Here is a 19,403-nt window from a genome sequence, read left to right as displayed (position 1 = left end):
ACAGTCATGTTCCTAATGGCAAAAAGAGTCAAGTAAAATGCAAAATTAAAGTTTATTTCGTTCCTGAACGGATGAGAAATTAGTATGAACGATTGTGTAATTTTAGACAAAATCCGGGCCCCCCGTGTTATTACCTATTTTTAGTATTGTAAAGAACAAAATTGTACATACAAAAATTAAAATTTTATCATCATTACATAAATGAATCTTTTTAGAGTCTTAAATAATGTTTTTTTTTTTTTTTTTTTTTTTAAATCTGTTGAAGATCCATATTGAAATCGAGCCTGATTTTGTGCCATTGCTGTTACGTCACTGAGTACGAGTGCTGGGTGAGGAGTCAGCAAGACACGTAAACACGATTTTTTGAATGAACACGAACAATCGATTTTTCATTCTACTCATTCGTTATTTTAAATAATATATTTTTATATATTATTTAAAATAACGAATGAGTAGAATGAAAAATCGATTCTGTAAACAAAGTAGCACATTTATATACGGTATATATATCTGTTAGTCTGTTAAAAATTTATTTACCTTATTAAATTCTACTGTTATTTAAATTCGTTTTAATTAATTATAAAGGAATTAATTCTAAAACGGAAAAAAAACTGTTTAAATAAATGATAATTACTTGACGAAATAAAAGATTTAATTCAATAACAAATTATGAAATTATCGTGTTTACATCTCTTGCTGACTCCTCACCCATCACTCGTACTCAGTGACATAACAGCAATGATACAAAATCAGGCTCGATCTCGATATGGATCTTCAACAGAGATTAAAAAAAAAAAAAAAATTATTTAAGACTCTAAAAAGATTCATTTATGTAATGATGATAAAACTAATAGTAAATATATTACAGAAAATTTACTACAATTTCATGCCTGTTGCAAAAAAACAGCTCCAAACTTCTACTAAGATGTAATTACGCTACATTTTCTTGAAAACTAAGGGAAATTCTATTTCACGTAGTAACATGCTTTTATTTTTACATAAACATTTTTAAATTTATACAATTATCATTATATTTCATAATGTACTATTATCAATATTTGTAAAATAATCAATTCAATATTACATTATGAAATATGATGTCGAATGCTTTAGAGTCAGACTTATAAAATATATAAATTTGCTAGTTATTGGTTAGCGATGTTTTATACAAAATAGAAAATTATTAATAGACGTAACTAAAAATAAATTTAATTAATTAATAGCTTATTTAATTTATAAGTTGTTAATTAATAATCCATTAGTAATTAGTAGCAATTATTTAATAATTGCATGTATTGCAAATATACTCGTTCAAAAGAGATCAAATTAAAATTTATCTGTGGACTTTGCTTTTTAATTTTTTTATTAGTTATCTTAATAAATCCTCTTTACTTTGTTTACAATAATTATAACTAGCCAATTGTAATTATTATACTAAATTACGCTAGAGAATTATTAAATTTTCTAACATTAATAATATAAATTTTTTATTGGAGAATATTTAATAAAAGTTACTAGAATATTGTTAATGGCAAGTAAGAAAAGGAAGCAATAGTGAGATAATCAGGAAATTCGACATCGTATAAAAGAGTCAAGTATAGGATGCCGATAAATGTATGTATTGGTATAGAAAGTGCTTAAGTGATGGATAAGGAATATTTTAATATTATTACGAAGATATTGTAAGTCGGTTTCTACGTTGCACAATATTCGATTATAGAAAGCTGTTGAACTATATTATTATAAATTTTAAGATTAAAACGTTTGTCTGTAAATGGACGATAAGATATATTCAGAAGATTTGATTGATTCATTTCATCAATTTATGTCATGTGAGTGCTATCAGTTTAAAATAAATTGCTTTTCTAATTCAAATAATTTATATTTCGAATAATTGTATCACAATGACAAACACGAAGAAAATAAAAAATTCCGAAATTGAGTTTTGTGCTGTGCCAACTTTTGAATCTTTATCTGAAGACGTTGCCGAATCCGAAAATGACGATACCTTATGTGGCTTAGGCAAATGTAAACCAAGATGGTTACAACGTTTTGCAAATTCTAAGGCTTACCTCATTAATTATTGTTTATTGGGTATAGTAGAAGCTGCATATTTTACCTGCTTCGTAGGTTCCCTTTCTACTCTAGAGAAGCGTTATGCCTTCGATAGTAGGATAAGTGGATTTCTTATGATCGCTGATAATTTTAGTCCGATCATAATTAGTGTACTGATTGGTTATTTCGGAGGACGTGCTCACAGACCTAGATGGATAGCTGCTGGTATGCTAATTGTGGCACTCAGTTGTTTCATGTGTGCTTTGCCTTATTTCATCTACGGTCCTGCTCTTCATTTAATAACAAAGGATCCTAACGAACTCGTTAAACCTAAATATGAATATTGTGATCCAGAATCAAATGAACATTGCAAAAAAGAAGAAGTATCGCCAACTATACCAGCAATATCAATTATATTTGTAGCGAATTTTTTATGCGGTTTTGGTTACACTGCATTTTTTGCAGTTGGAACACCATACCTAGATGATAATGTAGATAAGAAGGATTCTCCAGTATATTTAGGTGAGTAATAGAATGCTATAATAAGTTTATAGAATAAATTTGCAACTGTAGATTAAATAATATAAAATAATCTTGAAAGTACAATATTAAATATATTTATTTTTAGCTAGTATGTCCGCTTTAAGGATATTTGGACCAGCACTTGGATTTTTAATTTCGTCTTTCTCTCTTCGATATTACGAAGACCCGTTTTGTGAGTGAGAGTATTGAATTATTATATAAGTTTGCCTTAAATTATATCTCCAAAGGATATTATAAAACTCATTCAATTGTAAAGAAAGTTATAGAAATATATTTATGACGAATAATATATCTATTATATAAGTTATGATAGTGTGCTTGTACTTCAGATTAATTTAATTATACGCTTAAATTTGACAATATATTCACAAAATAAACGCTATTTATATTTCATGAATATTTATAAATATGGAAATAATTTTATATATAAGGCAAGTTAGATATTTTTCTATTATTAATTTAATAGTAAAGGATACAACAGGGAGTTCCAGGAAACTCCTATTTATAAATTTGTGTGCAAGGTCATGGAAATCGTATTGTAAAGATATAACAATAGCAGAACGACAATTAAATGCAGCAACGAAACTTCGTAGAAAAACGAGCAATTAAATATAACTAAAATTTTAAACGTTATTATAGCAGATATAATCTGTCAGATGGACAAATAAGAATTTACATTCAGATAAAAATAAAAAAAAATTCTTAAATTATTACAAGTAGTGAATTCAATTTTATCTAAAATAATTCAAAAATAAGTAAAACATGTTTTTTTTGTCATTTCTTTTGTATCATTTTTATCATTTGTCTTTTATTCACGCTTTGATAACGTCCAAATACAAAATATAATTTATACAAAATAAACAAAAGTTATATTAATATAAAAAGACTATTGTGTATATGCCCATGTTAACTCTTCCCTATGGCTACTAAGTGAGCTATATTAAATTATATTAAAATATATATACATGCTTTTTTTGTCTGCTTATTATATAATAAGTTTTATATAATTTCTGATATGGTAATTAATATTAATTAATATGTAATATCTATTATAACATAATATATTGTTATATAGCTCAGTAGCCTAAGGAAAAAGTTAACTAATAAACGCATACACATATATAATATTTTTTATCAATATAATTTTTGTGTATAAAAATAGATTTAAAAACTTAAATTATAATCATTTCGGGTTTTTATTTAAACAATCTTTGACATTTCTTTTTAGATGGGTTATCAATTTTATGGCTGATATCGAAATAACAGTAAAATTCAGCCATCAAAAATATAATTTTGGTAAACATCTTTTTATATAAAAATTGTCCTGAATCAATAGATAAATATATTTTTTAATATTATTTTAATAATAACATATTTAATAAATTAACTTATATGAAAATTTTGTTTTACTTCTCGAACATTATCGATGCAGTCTATCAAAAATATTTTTTTATACATCAACTTTCGTTAGATTATTCTTGACTCGCAGCCAAAATTTTAACTCGGCCTTTAATATTATTTTTTCCTGACTGAACTTGCCATGACTTTGACACTCTTGATTCAGTTTCTAGCGGTCGATAGCATTAGATAGATATATCTACGCTCGACAATAATTTAAAACAATGATAAAACTTTAAAATTTTTCGTATAAAATTAAGGATATTTTAGTTTGAACATAACGAAACAACACACTGGTAATTACGAATGACCTCAATTAAGATTCCTTACCTTTTTACATAACATCTTATAAATATTTATGGGTCGAAATTGAGGACACGAGTGTAAAGTAATAATAATTATTCAACAGAGCGTAAATTAGATATAATTGTAATGAAATATTTATGTTCCTTTTATTTAGAATTAAACTAACCTATTTGCTTATTGATTATTATTATTGTTATTTACTATTAATTATAGCTTTGTTTGTATTATATGCTTTATTATAGTTATAATTATTTTTGAAGTAAAGAAAATTAGGTAATATCTTGATTTGATTCTTGAATATTTAAGAAAGAATAAATATTGTTTCAGTTGATCCTGGATTTACTGAAGATGATCCGCGATGGGTAGGAGCTTGGTGGATGGGTTTTCTCATATTGAGTGCTTTAATTGTGATATTTAGCATTCCAATGTTCTTTTTCCCTCGAAGGTTACCGAATGCTCCCATTCCAGTAGAAAATGAAAAAGAATTGAGGAACGAAATGCCGAAATTTAAAGGTAATTTTATGTTCACAATTATTAAAACCATCTAATATAAATAAACTTACACTAGATAGATTTTTATAGATTTGCCAAAATCCCTATGGATGCTAGCAAAAAATCCAATTTACATGTTTATATTAATCGCCGCAATTTTGCATATTAATGGTGTAGCCGGATATTTCGTTTTTATGCCAAAATATATAGAAACGCAATTTCGACAATCTTCATCAAAAGCTAATTTCTTTACAGGTTAGTATTTTAAAAAAAATTGAAGACAAGCAATTTTTCTAAACTCATTTTTAAAATTATTATTGTTTAATATTTTAGGATCGGTACCCGTAATTGCTGTTCTGATAGGTATAATGATAGGAGGAATAGTTATAAAAAAACTAAGACCAGAACCTCGTTACTTGACGGCTTATATGGTTTTTATCGATTTTTTCGGTGTGTTTGGGTTTCTCGCTTCGATGTTTCTCGGGTGTCCGCAAACTGAGATGACAGGAACAGCATTTACAGGTGACGAGTAAGTATCTAACGAATCTTTCATCCCTTATTGGTTCTGCAGAAATAATAAAAATAAAAAGCTTTTAACTTATAGAAGAGAGATAAAGATATAAATCTAATGTATTCGTGTACAATTAAATTATATAAACTTTAAATAATNGTAAAATAAACAAATCGTTTATAATTTTTAAAATAAAATATAAATAATAGAATTGTAAGCTTTGATAAGATCAATAAAATCTTAGTAAATTTATTTTCTTTACTAAAGTGGTTTGGATAAAGAAAGTCAAAGTAAATATACAATGGAATATGGTTTTATTTTTATTTGCAACATACTGTTTTTCTTTTTAAATTATTAAATACTCATTGTTTTAATACGGAAGTTCGTCAATTCGGCATCTGAGAGACCAGACTGGTACCGAATTATCGAATGTTTTTGTGTTTTCGCAAAATTCGATAGGCTAAATGCATTGTACTTTTGATATGCATACTTCAATGTATATTTGTCGCAAAAATTGCTTTACATTTCAACTAGTGCACTCTTCTGTGTGCTTCTGATTTGTTTACGCACGCTCTTTAATCAGTTGTGTTATGATTGATTGATAAAACTGCAAAAACGTTAATGAGCATATTATTGCACAAAATCAACATTCACAATGATTCATGTTTATATATTGTAATATGCATTTTTGCATCATGTGTCTAAATAAATTCCAATTTGCGGCATATTAGTACGCATGATTATTATCGAATAATTCCGAATTATCAGCTACTTTTTGAAGAATTCCGGATTATACTGTCCCGTATTAACGAACATCTGCTATATTTTCTTTTTTTCATTTTTCTTGCTTTTTCTGATGTATATCAGCAATTTTATTAATCCATTTTAGCAATTACATAATACACTTTAGATGTAATTAATATTAATTGTTTTCTCACGATTTGGAAAATGCAATAAAACCTGCGAAAGCGGAAGCTGAGTAAGAAATCTTTCATAGGTGAAAAATTCAAATATTTTTCAGTAAAACGATTGCATTAACCTAAAAAAAATGTTCTCTGAAAGCCGGAATCTGTGAGACGCGAACGGAGTGGAAGATTCGTGCTATTGCAACCCAAATGCAGGAAAGCATAAACGCAAAAGCCGGAAATTCGTGTTCTATAATTCCAGTGCAGTTCCATCTATCAGGAAAAAATTATTTTTCGATAGAGAGTTTCAAAGCATGCTTCCATTTTCTTTTGTGTCGTTCTTCTATGCTTGTGTATTTTTTTCACAGAAATTAATGGTAGAAACCTTCACGAAATTATGGACAAGCAAACAAGACGACGACTATGATAAAAAAAAAGACTAGCTAATAGAAAACCCTAAGCCTTTAAATCAAACACAAGTTCTCAACTATATAAAGGCTTTGAAGGAATTTGAAAAAGCTAAAGAAGAATTTTTCAGGCCACGGACGTAGAAATTCGTTTAAATAACTTCATTAAAAAAAACTAAAGACAACTAAGCAAACGTTAAAATGTTTTATTAAAAAGTGAATTTTGCTCATTTATTTGTTTGTAAAATCTATACAATATATGCAGACATCTATAACAAGTGCAATTTGAATAAAATGTAAATCGTAAAAAAACATTTCCGTAGCATTTGTATAGGCAATAGAGCGCAGTAGAAAGATGGTAAGATTATATCCTGTCAATGGCAGAAAACCTGTGAGACACGAAAAAAAGAGATAGTCTCATCGAGTTCCGGTTTTTGCAGGTTTACTGTGTGTGATTATTGTGTAATTCGTCAGTTGAACTTAGCTTCTATATCTATTAAAATACTGTATTTAATAGAAGTAAAAAATAAGAATGTTTAATTGTTTTCAAATTTTTAAATCAATGCAAATTTAAACGATAAAAAATGAATATTTTTAACTGATTTATTAAAATTTAAATATGTGAAGAGGTTTCTTTCTTTCTTTAGATAACAAAATATTATTAAAAACTTCTTTAGAAATAAATTAATTTTTTATTAAATTATTGTTTTTATGTCAAAACAGCTTTTTATGTAAGAAGTTTTCTTTTTATTTAAATTCAGAATTAATAAATTTATAACAACTTATGAGAACTTTCTTGTTGTTTAGAAAACTATTAATACAGTAAGAAATTCAAATAAATATAATGTCAATAGTTCAGTGTACTAGAATTGAAATAAGTAGACTGATACTCAATACTTAATTTATATCTATAAATATGATGGATGTTTACGTCCACAACCCAAAAGAAAGTTCAAGGATAAGAGAAATATATAGTTACATATATGGTGTCTGTACAGTACATGTGTATTTGTTCGTATTGATTAATAACAACAATTTATGTAATAGTCAAACCAAATTATAAGGTAATTTATTATTCTTACAGATTAGAACTTTATAATGAATGTAATTCTGGATGTGGTTGCACTAAAAGAATATTTGAACCAGTTTGCAGTATGGATGGAAAATCTACTTACTTCTCTCCATGTTTTGCTGGTTGCACTGGATTGAATGATACTTCAGGAAACGATGTTAGTATTTTAATAAAGTAATTTTTTAATGAAAAAAATAATATCAATTCTTAAATATTTATAAGTTTTATATTTAAAAAACAAAACTGTAAATAATCACGTTGTAGTTGGGTGTAAGTAAAAAATCGTCACTCCATTCGAAATAAAACGAGTTCTAGCTTAATTAAGTAATTTAAATAGATCAATGCATCGAAAATGATTTTATTACGATTAATTTTGTTGTATAATCTGTAGCTATTTACCAACTGCAGCTGCATTTTTAATGGAACTGGTGATACATTTACTACTGACGTTACTGGAGGATATTGCCCTCTAGATTGCAATATGTTTCTACCCTATATGATTGTTTTGAGTTTAAGCAAGTTCATGGCTTCAACTTCTCGAGTTGGAAACAGTTTAATTTTATTAAGGTAAATAAATATGACAGTTCTATTTAATTGATAAAATATGAGAAATTTAGCAACAAAGTTACATAAATTATAAGAATTTATATAACTTTGTTGCTGATATAAACATAATATTCAATAACAGCTACTAAAATAGATCAGAGATTTAATTTAATACACAGTAATGAGATAGTTTATGGTCATTGTTAACCATTAATTAGTTTAAATATAGTTTTAGAATATAATTATAAAGATAAGATTACTCTCATAGGCTTTAAGTTGTTTTCGAGTTAGTAATATTTAATATTTAGTTTGAGAGGGAAAAAAACTGAGTTGGTGCTTATACAGCTAGAAAATGTATCTCTAAAGATTAAAGTTCAAAGTTGAGTTAATATATTTATTAATTAGTTTCTTTAATTAATAATCCGATTATAATTATTAATTAATCATTTATTTTTAATTTAGCAATATGCATTTTATACTTTTTATGTAAAATTGAAAACTTTTATAGATTATATAAGTAAATTTCTTTTATGAAAGAGGAAAAAATAATAATAGTAATCCTCTTTTGCTAAATCTGGGATTTTATACTTTTCTAGTAAATTTCTAGTTGACATAATCATATTTTAGTATCTTTTTATTATTTCTAAATAATAAATAAAACGTCTTCTATTCTAACAGAATTTGCATTATTATGATTAAATTTTAGATGCGTAAATCCACAAGATAAAAGTATGGCTTTGGGAACGATTGGTGCAGCATTGTCAGCTTTTGGTAAATATAATAAATCTTCTTCTGATATATTGTTTAAATAAAGAAAATAGTTTTAAATGTATATTATTATCTTTTTTTCTTAGCTTTTATACCGTATCCACTGATATTTGGGGCCATAACCGATTCTGCCTGTATAGTATGGGAGGAAAATTGTGGCAAGACTGGAAACTGTTGGCTTTACGACACAGATAAATTTCGATATTACTTACATGGATTGGGTATCACACTTTTGTTGGCAGGAAACTTTTTTCATATAGGAATCTTCTGTTTGAGTCATCGATTGAAAAACTTTTATGAAGATGAAAAAGAAGGCGAAAAGGAGACTATAAATATAAAACATTTGTCAAATTCTTTAAAAAATGTAGCATCAGCAACGTAACAACACCCAACTTACTTCAAATTCAATTATATTATTATTAATCATATATAAATGTTATATAACAATATAACACATTTTTCATAATTGATTATGAAAAATGTTACTATTTTTTCTCTTACTTAACAGAAAAATATTTATATTTTTGTATTTTATTATGTAAATTTGAAAATTCTATATTTTTTTATTAGTTAATATTTATAGAAAAGGTGTGTTGTTAGTATTTATATAATACCAAAAATTTATAATAAGTCCATTAAATTATTTTAATGAATATAAAAGTGTTCGTAATAATAAAGTATATTTAAACTGTTGAAGGTTCTATTCTGGTAAAATATAAAGAAAAATAAAGACGTGATTGCCTAAAATTACCAATTTTTATTACTTGAAAAAATTTCCTCTGATTTATAACCAAAGTTTATGAGTCAAAGTCTGAAGTTAATCCATAAACGTTTGTGTACTTATAGTTACAAGAAGGATCGAGTTTATTAAAGTAATCGATTAACTTCTGATTCTATTATTTAATTTTTAATCATGAATAAAGATATAAGAAATGCGTCTCTAATCTTACTATGCTTATATATTTTCAGATATTTAAGGCAATTCTTTTTTATTTTATTTTTACTTTAAAATTATTTTATTAAATAACATGTTAAAAATTATTTTATTGTTGTAAAATACATTAATGAAGATATGTACATCTGAAAAGAATTAACGAGCAAAATCTAGTTAAATCCATAATTTAACTAGATTTTGCTCGTTAATAATGAAAAATATACTAAAATAAATAAATCGTTAATTAAGTCTATTTATATAATAAATTTATGTAATGTTACACAATATAATCTAATTCAGTTTTATATGTACATGTACTGTACTTGTTATATAATTATATCGATATCACTTATAGAACTTTCTAATGAACGTAAATAAGATGTAGGTGTAGTTATAAACTACACGCTTATAAAATTTCACAAATTTGAATGAAAGTTTTTCACAGTGACCCATCTATAAACTAGAAAGTTTTTATTGCTGAAAATTACATACGACACTAAATTGAAACAAAATTATCCGATTTAGCAAAGGAATTTAGTATTATAATAAGGTTTTGCTTTTAAAATTTTGCGAAATTATATTAAAAACAAAAAATATGAAAGAAAAAATTAAAAGACAGATACACAGTTGAATATTTGAGCTCACTCTTCCATTAACTTCAAAGAAATTTAACCGAAAACAATAGATTATCTGTCCATAAAGCTTGCTGTTATAGAAAAACAATAATTAAATTTGTTAATTAATTTCTTCAGATATTTTAGAAGCTTGGAGATATATTTATAACAGACAATCTTATATGTAACGTTACTGAAACATTGTGCTTTGACACATTGATGAGATAGGCTTGCCTATCCAATAATACAATATTATGAACGTTTGCTTCAAGATTAGACGTATCTCACGAGTTATTGTAGGTTGGTATGACTCTAATTTGACAGCAAATGCAGTTATTTCTAATTCTACTGAGCTCATTTACTATTATTTATCAACCTTTCTGATTATCTGAGAAATGTTTCATGATGTCATTACAGAAAACTACCAGAAAGTCTCGAAGAGGCTTTACTGATGTACACAACTTCAAAACATTACTAGAAACTCATTATACTAAGAAAAATACAAAAAATCTGTGGTTGTATTTACAATTTATGGCATTGTAATGCTACAAAACGTGATTTGGTTAAATTGATATTTAAGAGAAAGTGTATTTATTCAATAAAATATTTTTTTAAAATGGCACCAGCATATAATATTTCTTCATATTTGTCTATTTCAAATAAATATGATCATTTAACATAACTTTACATAAGTCATATTAAATGATAGCAGATTTCTTACACTGGTATTTGATCGACGTTTCAATCTTTTATTTATTATTATAAATTATCATTATGTTACATGATTATTTAAAATATTAACATTTTGTCCTAATTTTACTCTTTTTGAAATATCGTTTGTTTAAATAAAATATTTCAATGACCTCTTTAAATTGTGTAAAATAACAATATTTATTCATGAAATTATATTTCGTTTTAATGATACTCCATCTGATTAACTACAGATAATTTCTAGTATATATATTATTAATATTTTTATCATAAATTCTTATACATTGTTTTTATAAATTATTATTAAGAACAATATATAGCTTATTAAAATTTAGATTTCAAACGCTGTTTACTATGTATTATCTTATAATGAATTTTAAACAATAAACATCATATTTTTATAATTTAATATTTTATTACATATTAGTTTACATAATATGTTAATATTTTTCATTTACAAATCATATTCGCACTCAATAATTATCAAAACAAAGACTAAAAACATGTTTTTAATTAAAATTACAATTTCGTATGAATTTACACTTATTATTATATGAAAAAAATATCCTTAAAAATTTCTTGATTCCATAGTATTTAGGGATATTTTTCTATGTGAGTCAAATACACAACTTTTAAAATGGTACAAGACGAATCTCAAAAAATAACTTTTATATAGGCCTATATATTTATTTATTTACATTGGAAAGACTATCTCGAAGTAAAAAATAAAATATCTTAAATATCATACATTAAACCGTTGTTCTCATATCAATTAAGGACCTTTTCAGGTCTGGATTCATAAGCGCTGGTACAGCAATGTCATTTTCTTTATTAATTTCATTTTCTTTCTCTTCATCATTATATAAATCTCTAAGTCTATCACTCATAAAGAAAATAGCAATATGGAATATTATGCCACCTCCATTTAATAATATAGTGGCTCCGTGAAGATAATACCTGAATTTTTTAGTATCGTATAACCAACAATTACCAGTTTTACCACAACTCTCTTCCCATACCACACAAGCTTCGTCCGTTAAGGCACCATAAATTAACGGATATGGAATAAATGCTGAAATTTTAAAAGTTAATAATTAATCGGAATTTAGTAAATTTGTTTTGAAAAAATTATTAACACTCACCAAATGCTGACAATATTGTTCCCATAGCTCCCAAGGCAAAACTTTTTTCTTCTGGATTCACACATCTGAAAGTATTTTATATAGGCCTAAATGAATTTATAAATATGTAACCCAATTTAAGATTATTAACAATATTAGAAATAAATATAAAATATTTCAAATGTCATACAGATGTCTTTTTTTTCATATCCAGAAACAAGTATGCCAGAAGAACATCTTATGCATACTTGTTTCTATAACTTTACATGTAGTTCAATCCTTATATTTACATATTTCTGAGTGGAGATGAGTGTACACACACACACACACCTCCACTCACAAATATATATAAAAAGGTCAACTTCACTAGTGTTTTAATTGTGATCCTAGATATGAAAATAATTTATATGAAGACCTACAAATAATTTACTTTGTATTTGTCTTCAATATTGCAATTTTTAAAGTATATTTGTAATATTTTACTCATTATCATATTAATTAAGGTTATTTAAAATATAACATTTCCAGATTATCAAACAATAATAGAAAATTTCAGCAATTTATTTCCAGAAAGCACAAAATTAAAGTAGATTTTGAAGTACAGCTTTTAAGGAAGAAAATTCAATATGAAATAATCACAAATAAACTCTTCAAGGCTACAGTAATAATTCTCAATATAGCAACACGAAAAGAATATATAAATACCTATCAAAGTGAGACATTTATAATTTTTTTTCATATATTAATAAGCTATACGCTTATACCATATTATACCGTGAAATGACCAGCATACCAAAANTAGAAATAAATATAAAATAAAGTACCTCAAAGTAATTATAGCACTTCCAACTCGACCCGTAGAAGCTATAAACTTACTAAAACTTAATATTATAATATATGGAAGGAACATATTGCAGTCTAGAAAACAGTACCCTCCATTGACATTTTCAATTCGAGATGGTAGATAACCAGAACTATTGTAAGCACAACTACAATTTGTAAATATCTGTAACAAAATTTAGAGTCTTAGATTTAGAAAGTATTATGAGTAAATTCAATTAATCAATTCTGTACTTACATTTGACCCTAATGTGTCATTAATTCCAGTACATCCCGCGAAACAAGGAGAAAAGAAAGTCGACTGATTGTCATATCCACAAACGGGTTCAAATATATGGCGGGTGCAACCACAATTAGCGTTGCATTCGTTATAAAGTTCGATCCTATAGTCACTCAAGGATTAATATACATTTCGAAATTGTTCTTTAAATATATTGTTTCATATTAAAATTAATAATTAGCCTACTTACTCTTTATTAATTTGTGTAGTGCCACTCATCGTAGGTGGTGAACATCCGATTAACATGTTAATAAGTAGACCAAACATGGCAAAAATATCAACAAATATCATATATGCTGTTAGATAACGAGCTCTTGGTTGAAATTTCCTTATAACTGCACCTCCTAGTAATATTCCTATTACCATAGCAATAATGCTAGTCGATCCTGACATTGATAAATTCATTATAAGCTATATTTATTTATAAAATAATGTTAAAGACCCGATTTACCTGAGAAAAGACTCGCGCTAGATGCTGATTGTCGATACTGAGATTCCATATATTTCGGCATGAAAACGAAATACCCTAAGTGTCCATTAATTTGTAACGTTGCTGCTATGATCACACAAACTAATATTTTGTTTTTAATTAATTTCATCAAAGCTGCGGGCATATCTAAAATATAAATTTTATAATATAATATTTAATATTGCAAGAGTTTTATATGTTGGCAACGAGCATTCCCCTGTTTACTTTCTACTGAATGTATCCAACGGCAAAAAATCCATTGATATTCTTTTCTAGTTTAAATGACAGCTCACCTTTAAATTTTGGTAGCTTTGTATTTTTTGCAATTTCCTGTTTGGTTGATTCTGGTGATCCGGGTAATACTCTGGGAAACATAAACATAGGGATACTAACTACAAGAAGAAGAACTCCTAATATTAGAAAACCGATCCACCAAGCTCCAATCCATCTTGGATCATTATGGGAAAATCCTGGATCATCTATCAATAGTTTATTTTTTTATATAAATTTAATAGCGTTACGAATATATAAAATTTTCACAATTTACTTACAAAATGGATTTTCATAATATCTCAGGCAAAAAGAAGATAATAGAAATCCTAGAGATGGGCCGAAAATTCTCAAAGCGAACATTGCACCTAAAATATTTATTTCATTAATCTATGAACAATCTAAATTAAATTGTTATAGAACTGTATAATCGTGACCTCAATTACAAATAATTTTAAGCTTTACTTACTAAAATATAAAGGCGAGTTCTTCTTTTTAACATTATCATCCAGATAGGGTGTTCCAATGGTATAAAATGCCGTATAACCAAATCCATTGATAAAACTTGCAACAAAAAATATGGATACAGCAGGTATAGTTGCCGAAAGTTTAGCATCCTCACAATCTATTCTATTGACAGAATTACAGAATTCGTGTTTAGGTTTTTCCAACAATTCGGACTTGGTTAACAAATGGGTAGCCGGTCCATAAATAAAATATGGAAGTGCACTTAGAAAACAACTTATTATGACTATCAGCATACCACTAGCGATCCATCGAGGTCTATGAGCTTTCCCCCCAAAATATCCAATTAACAAACTAATTATAATAGGGCTTATATTATCTGCGATCATAATAACTCCACTTACTTTACTTTCGAAAGCATATCTCTTTTCTAAAGTAGTAACGACACCAACAAAATATGTAAAATAAGCGCCTTGAAGAACACCCAATATACAAAAATTCACTAAATATATTTTTGGATTTGCGAGTTTCTGTATCCAATTCGGTTTGCAACTACCAATCCCACATTTAGTATCTTCGCCATTTTCCGAAACTTCCTTTTCAGGTACCAGTGTAAAATTATGATTCAAATTTGCAGATTTAACGTTATTATGCATAGCTTTAGTACTGAATCTCTTCCAAAACTGAAAATATCTCGCTTTCGATAAACATTTACTGATTTAATTGATTAGAACTGGAGTAACATAAACTATAGGTCCGATAAATTAAAGACAACTTTCTACGCAAATAGTTCAAAGTATTATTAAATAATCGAACGAATAATCTTTAAACGCCATGCCTATCGAATTAAATACGATGTATAATAATAATAATAATAATAATAATAATAATTAAATATAAACCAATTTACACGTTTAATTTTAATTTAAAACTATATTTTATAACATTAAAATATAATTCTTATTTTTTATGTATATATTTTAATAATAAAATTTAAATGTAATAGATGCAGGATTAAACTTTTATATAATGGAAAATTGCTTAAAGTTTTTAAGATCATTTTTAATAGGTTTTTCAATTAATGAATTTTATATAATCTTCGTTGTGTAAATATTAAAATCTGTTATTAGTTATACATGTTTTATCTAGACTTAATGGAATGTAAATAATAAATGGATGTTTATATGATAGACACAGACAAATAGAAGTTGTGTGCAGAAATATGACGCTATTGATGTAGGCATATTGCTTTTATGTAATAATTCGTTAAAAAAAAGTTAACAAGTTTTCGAACTCATTAACTTTTTTCAACAAGAAAAGACTAAAGAAACCAAAAAATAAAACATAATTAACCAATATCAGCTAAAAAACTTAAAAATTTTAAAAATATATTTTTGTTACTATTTATATAATTAATTATTGTTAATTTTTCTCTGAAAAATTAAAAATTGATAGTAATTAAATTATAAAATATAAAATCGAATAATAAAAAAATTATCCATTAATCTAGCTGAAGTGGTGGAGATAAATTTAGGTTTTGTTCATTATCAGTATCATTTTCTTAATTATCTTTAAAGAAGATTAAAGTTATACACGAGTTAAGTAATTAAGTAAGTTTATTTAGTTACCCAAGTTTATTCATTTAATACTAATACTGTTGTTTGCAATTTATAATATAAATTTATGTGATGTGTCTCTCTTTAAATTTATTTTAAAGCTTTATGTAACAATATCAATAAATAATAATACTTTAAAAATGTACAGTATAGCGTTAAATAAAACAAATTTTCTACTGATATAAAACAATAAATAAATTGAAAAATTTATTTTCTGAATAGCAAAATGTCTGTTTTTAAAAGTTATAATTTAATAAAAAAATCAAATAAACATGTTTTGAAATTATTTTTTTTCATAATTTAACATTGTTAAAACATCATTAAAATATAAAATTAATTTATTAGCATTTTAAATATGTTGAAACTAATCAAAGTTATGAATATTTAATGAAAAAATCTCACGACGAGAATGTACAGTATGTGTAATACTATTGTAGTTTAATCTGAATTGTTAATATTTGCTTAGGTACGTAATAATTTTATAATTATCTTACAATAATACACATTATCTAATTTAAATTTAAATAATTTGATATAATTTGCACAAATTGGCTGTTTTATTATAATTTTAAAATTAATTTTAAAATAAATAAAAATCTTTTTATACACTGTATAAAATAGTCTTAAATAAAAAAAAATAAACATGTATTTGTTGAATCTAACGATAAAGGAGAGATAACAAGTCAGCAAACAATAAAACATTATAAAAATATAAATAAGATAATTCATGATAACTAAAGAAATGACAAAGGTTAAATCTTAGCAAAGTCCGTGATTTTCTATAAAGAATATATTGTGTAACTTTAAATTTTATTCACTAAATAAATTATAAATTTAAATTCTAAATTTTCTCTAAGTTTAATTTAATTTTATTCAAATTTTCTAGCAATAATAATTTATAATTGTATTCATTCATTCATTCTGTGTTTATTTAAATCTCTATTTTTTTTATATTTATCCTGTAGTGAAATAAGTTATGTATAGAAGAAAATGAAAAATAAAATATAATTACTATTATTTACTTTATTCAATTTGTAATAATAATTATTTTTATATAATTTCTTATTTTAAGGATATTTTTAACATTAAAAAAAAAATTTATAATCAAGACTCAAAAAAATATAAAACGTTTTAATACTTTTGTTAGTAATTTAGAATAAATATAATTTTATTTTTAATATGATTGTTTTATTATTTTCTTTTCTATTCATTTTTTTTTATTTTAAAAAAAGCTATATAATAATATACCAAATATACCAAGGCTCTTGCCCCATAAATATGGATAATACATAGAACAGAAGAATCACTGTCATAATGAAAGTCAACGATCTTGATTCTTCACTAAATTGCGTTCAGATTCCATTGTTTATTATTTTCGCAATAATCAAATTGTCTGGTAATGTTTTATTATCTATAATAAAAATAATTGCTAAACATAAAATTATTAAAATTACTCCTCTTGGATTATTACAAAAGCTTAAATAAATTCAGTTTTTACTGTACAAGAATTAAAATTTAAATTTTTTAATTAATTGTACGATGTATTAAGGTTAGTGAAACGAGCAATGAAACATTTTAAATAGTCACATGATATCATGTGTTTATTTTAAAATTTAGTTTATCTGTTTATCAACAGATGACGCTAAGAGTTGAATTTTTGCATAGTAATAAACATCAAAAATTATTATTTTTTAAAATATTTACTGTTAAAATAAGTAAAAAAAATTAATTTCTATATTCATAATTATATTCATTGATATATTATTATATTTTAAAAATTATATCAATTGTATATAAAGTTTAAAGTATATAAATATGGCGGCATTACAGTAATTGAAGAAGTTACATCCGTTTGATAACACGCAACTATCATTTACTACGAATTTTGGCAATGAAATTATAGTGATTTCGGATATATTTATTTCATCTAACAGTAAAATCTTAGCAATTTATTCATATCAGAATTTATCAATATATGCGCAAAAAGACTTTGAACTAGACAATCTCTCCACGTATTGTCAGTTCAACTGATAATATTGCTGAGTCGATAAAAGTAATGGCTTACTTCATGTAATTTGTGAAAAAAAATCACGAAAATCTACAAATATGGAAACAGCAAAGCCGTGTGTTTCTCAAAATGAATTTGTAACTGTACCTACGACAGATGCCGAAAATTTCGAAACTCGAGAAACGAAACGCAACGAAACAACTTGCGGAATTGGAACTTGGAAACCAAAATGGTTACAATGGTTTGCGACGCAACAGCATTACATCGTCATCTATTGTATTTTGAGTATCCTACAAGGTGCATATTTTACTTATTTCATTGGCATTATAACAACTTTAGAAAAAAGATTTTCTTTCAAGAGTAGAATTAGTACTTCCATTCTGATTGCCAACAATATTAGTCCTATATTGATTTGTCTGGTAATTAATTTCTTTGAAGTAAAAAATCATCGTCCGAAATGGATCGCCGGAAGTACCATGGTTACAGTTGTTAGTTGTTTTATGAGTATTTTCCCTTATTTCATTTATGGTAAAGGTACCTTCATGTTAAATTCAGGAAACTCTTCTTATTCTGCGTATGACTTAACTGATTATGATTTATGTGAAGCAAATCCTCAAAGAAGTGAAAATTGCAATAAAATAAATCATTTTACAACTGAATCAGTAGTGGTAATATTTTTCTTGGCAAGTTTTCTTGAAGGAATTGGATCGACTGTGTTTTATGCTCTTGGAACACCATACTTGAGTGACAATGTCAAAAAGAAGGATTCTTTATATTTCGGTAAGGAAATGCATGTCTTTCTAAATTTAATTTCCAAGTTAATTAGTCTTAAATTAAATTTAATTATTAATAAAATTTATATTTTAAATTTATCAATATTATTATTTTAAACTTATAAAAGCAACTAAATAAATTTTATATTGATGTTATGTTAATGGTTTTTAGGATTTAGAGATGATAGATTGAATAGATTTAACGATAAACTTTTTCACTAAAATTGTTGAAATTTTGTTCGAAATTTGTTTAAAATAATTCCTTAATATATATATATATATATTTTTTTTTTTATTTT

General features: G+C 25.5%; 3 protein-coding genes across 3 annotated transcripts in view; 2 read left to right on the top strand and 1 right to left on the bottom strand.

Moving 5' to 3' along the window:
* Nucleotides 1-1,662: 1,662 nt before the first annotated feature.
* LOC111623065 (solute carrier organic anion transporter family member 2A1-like) lies at nucleotides 1,663-9,445 on the top strand. The gene is made up of 9 exons (XM_023365547.1): nucleotides 1,663-2,577; nucleotides 2,684-2,770; nucleotides 4,630-4,815; nucleotides 4,885-5,049; nucleotides 5,128-5,323; nucleotides 7,702-7,846; nucleotides 8,081-8,256; nucleotides 8,942-9,006; nucleotides 9,090-9,445. Exons 1-9 carry the CDS (start codon nucleotides 1,905-1,907, stop codon nucleotides 9,383-9,385), a joined length of 1,989 nt encoding a protein of 662 aa, XP_023221315.1. The 5' UTR covers nucleotides 1,663-1,904; the 3' UTR covers nucleotides 9,386-9,445.
* Nucleotides 9,446-11,782: 2,337 nt separating this feature from the next.
* LOC111623080 overlaps nucleotides 11,783-19,403 on the bottom strand; it is a 36,374-nt gene continuing 28,753 nt past the window's right edge. The window contains 8 exon segments of the mRNA XM_023365564.1: nucleotides 11,783-12,334; nucleotides 12,405-12,469; nucleotides 13,208-13,606; nucleotides 13,694-13,889; nucleotides 13,955-14,119; nucleotides 14,266-14,451; nucleotides 14,524-14,610; nucleotides 14,712-15,404. Coding sequence (XP_023221332.1) covers nucleotides 12,012-12,334; nucleotides 12,405-12,469; nucleotides 13,208-13,606; nucleotides 13,694-13,889; nucleotides 13,955-14,119; nucleotides 14,266-14,451; nucleotides 14,524-14,610; nucleotides 14,712-15,404 — 2,114 coding nt within the window. The 3' untranslated portion in view covers nucleotides 11,783-12,011.
* LOC111623063 (solute carrier organic anion transporter family member 4C1-like) overlaps nucleotides 18,328-19,403 on the top strand; it is a 4,306-nt gene continuing 3,230 nt past the window's right edge. Inside the window, exon 1 of the mRNA XM_023365545.1 lies at nucleotides 18,328-19,111. Coding sequence (XP_023221313.1) covers nucleotides 18,430-19,111 — 682 coding nt within the window. The 5' untranslated portion in view covers nucleotides 18,328-18,429. The remainder of the gene's footprint in view (nucleotides 19,112-19,403) is intronic.

Source organism: Centruroides sculpturatus, unplaced genomic scaffold (assembly GCF_000671375.1).
Source record: "Centruroides sculpturatus isolate CEXI.00-Female unplaced genomic scaffold, Cexi_2.0 scaffold237, whole genome shotgun sequence".
Lineage (NCBI taxonomy): Eukaryota > Metazoa > Arthropoda > Arachnida > Scorpiones > Buthidae > Centruroides > Centruroides sculpturatus.
This window is presented reverse-complemented; position numbering and strand designations above follow the sequence as displayed.

Bases quoted from the DNA above. Each gene is read 5' to 3' on its own strand.
- LOC111623065 (XM_023365547.1), top strand. From the start codon at position 1,905: ATGACAAACACGAAGAAAATAAAAAATTCCGAAATTGAGTTTTGTGCT. The intron at 5,324-7,701 runs GTAAGTATCTAA...TTATTCTTACAG, and splicing joins ACAGCATTTACAGGTGACGA to ATTAGAACTTTATAATGAAT. The intron at 9,007-9,089 runs GTAAATATAATA...TTTTTTTCTTAG, and splicing joins TGCAGCATTGTCAGCTTTTG to CTTTTATACCGTATCCACTG.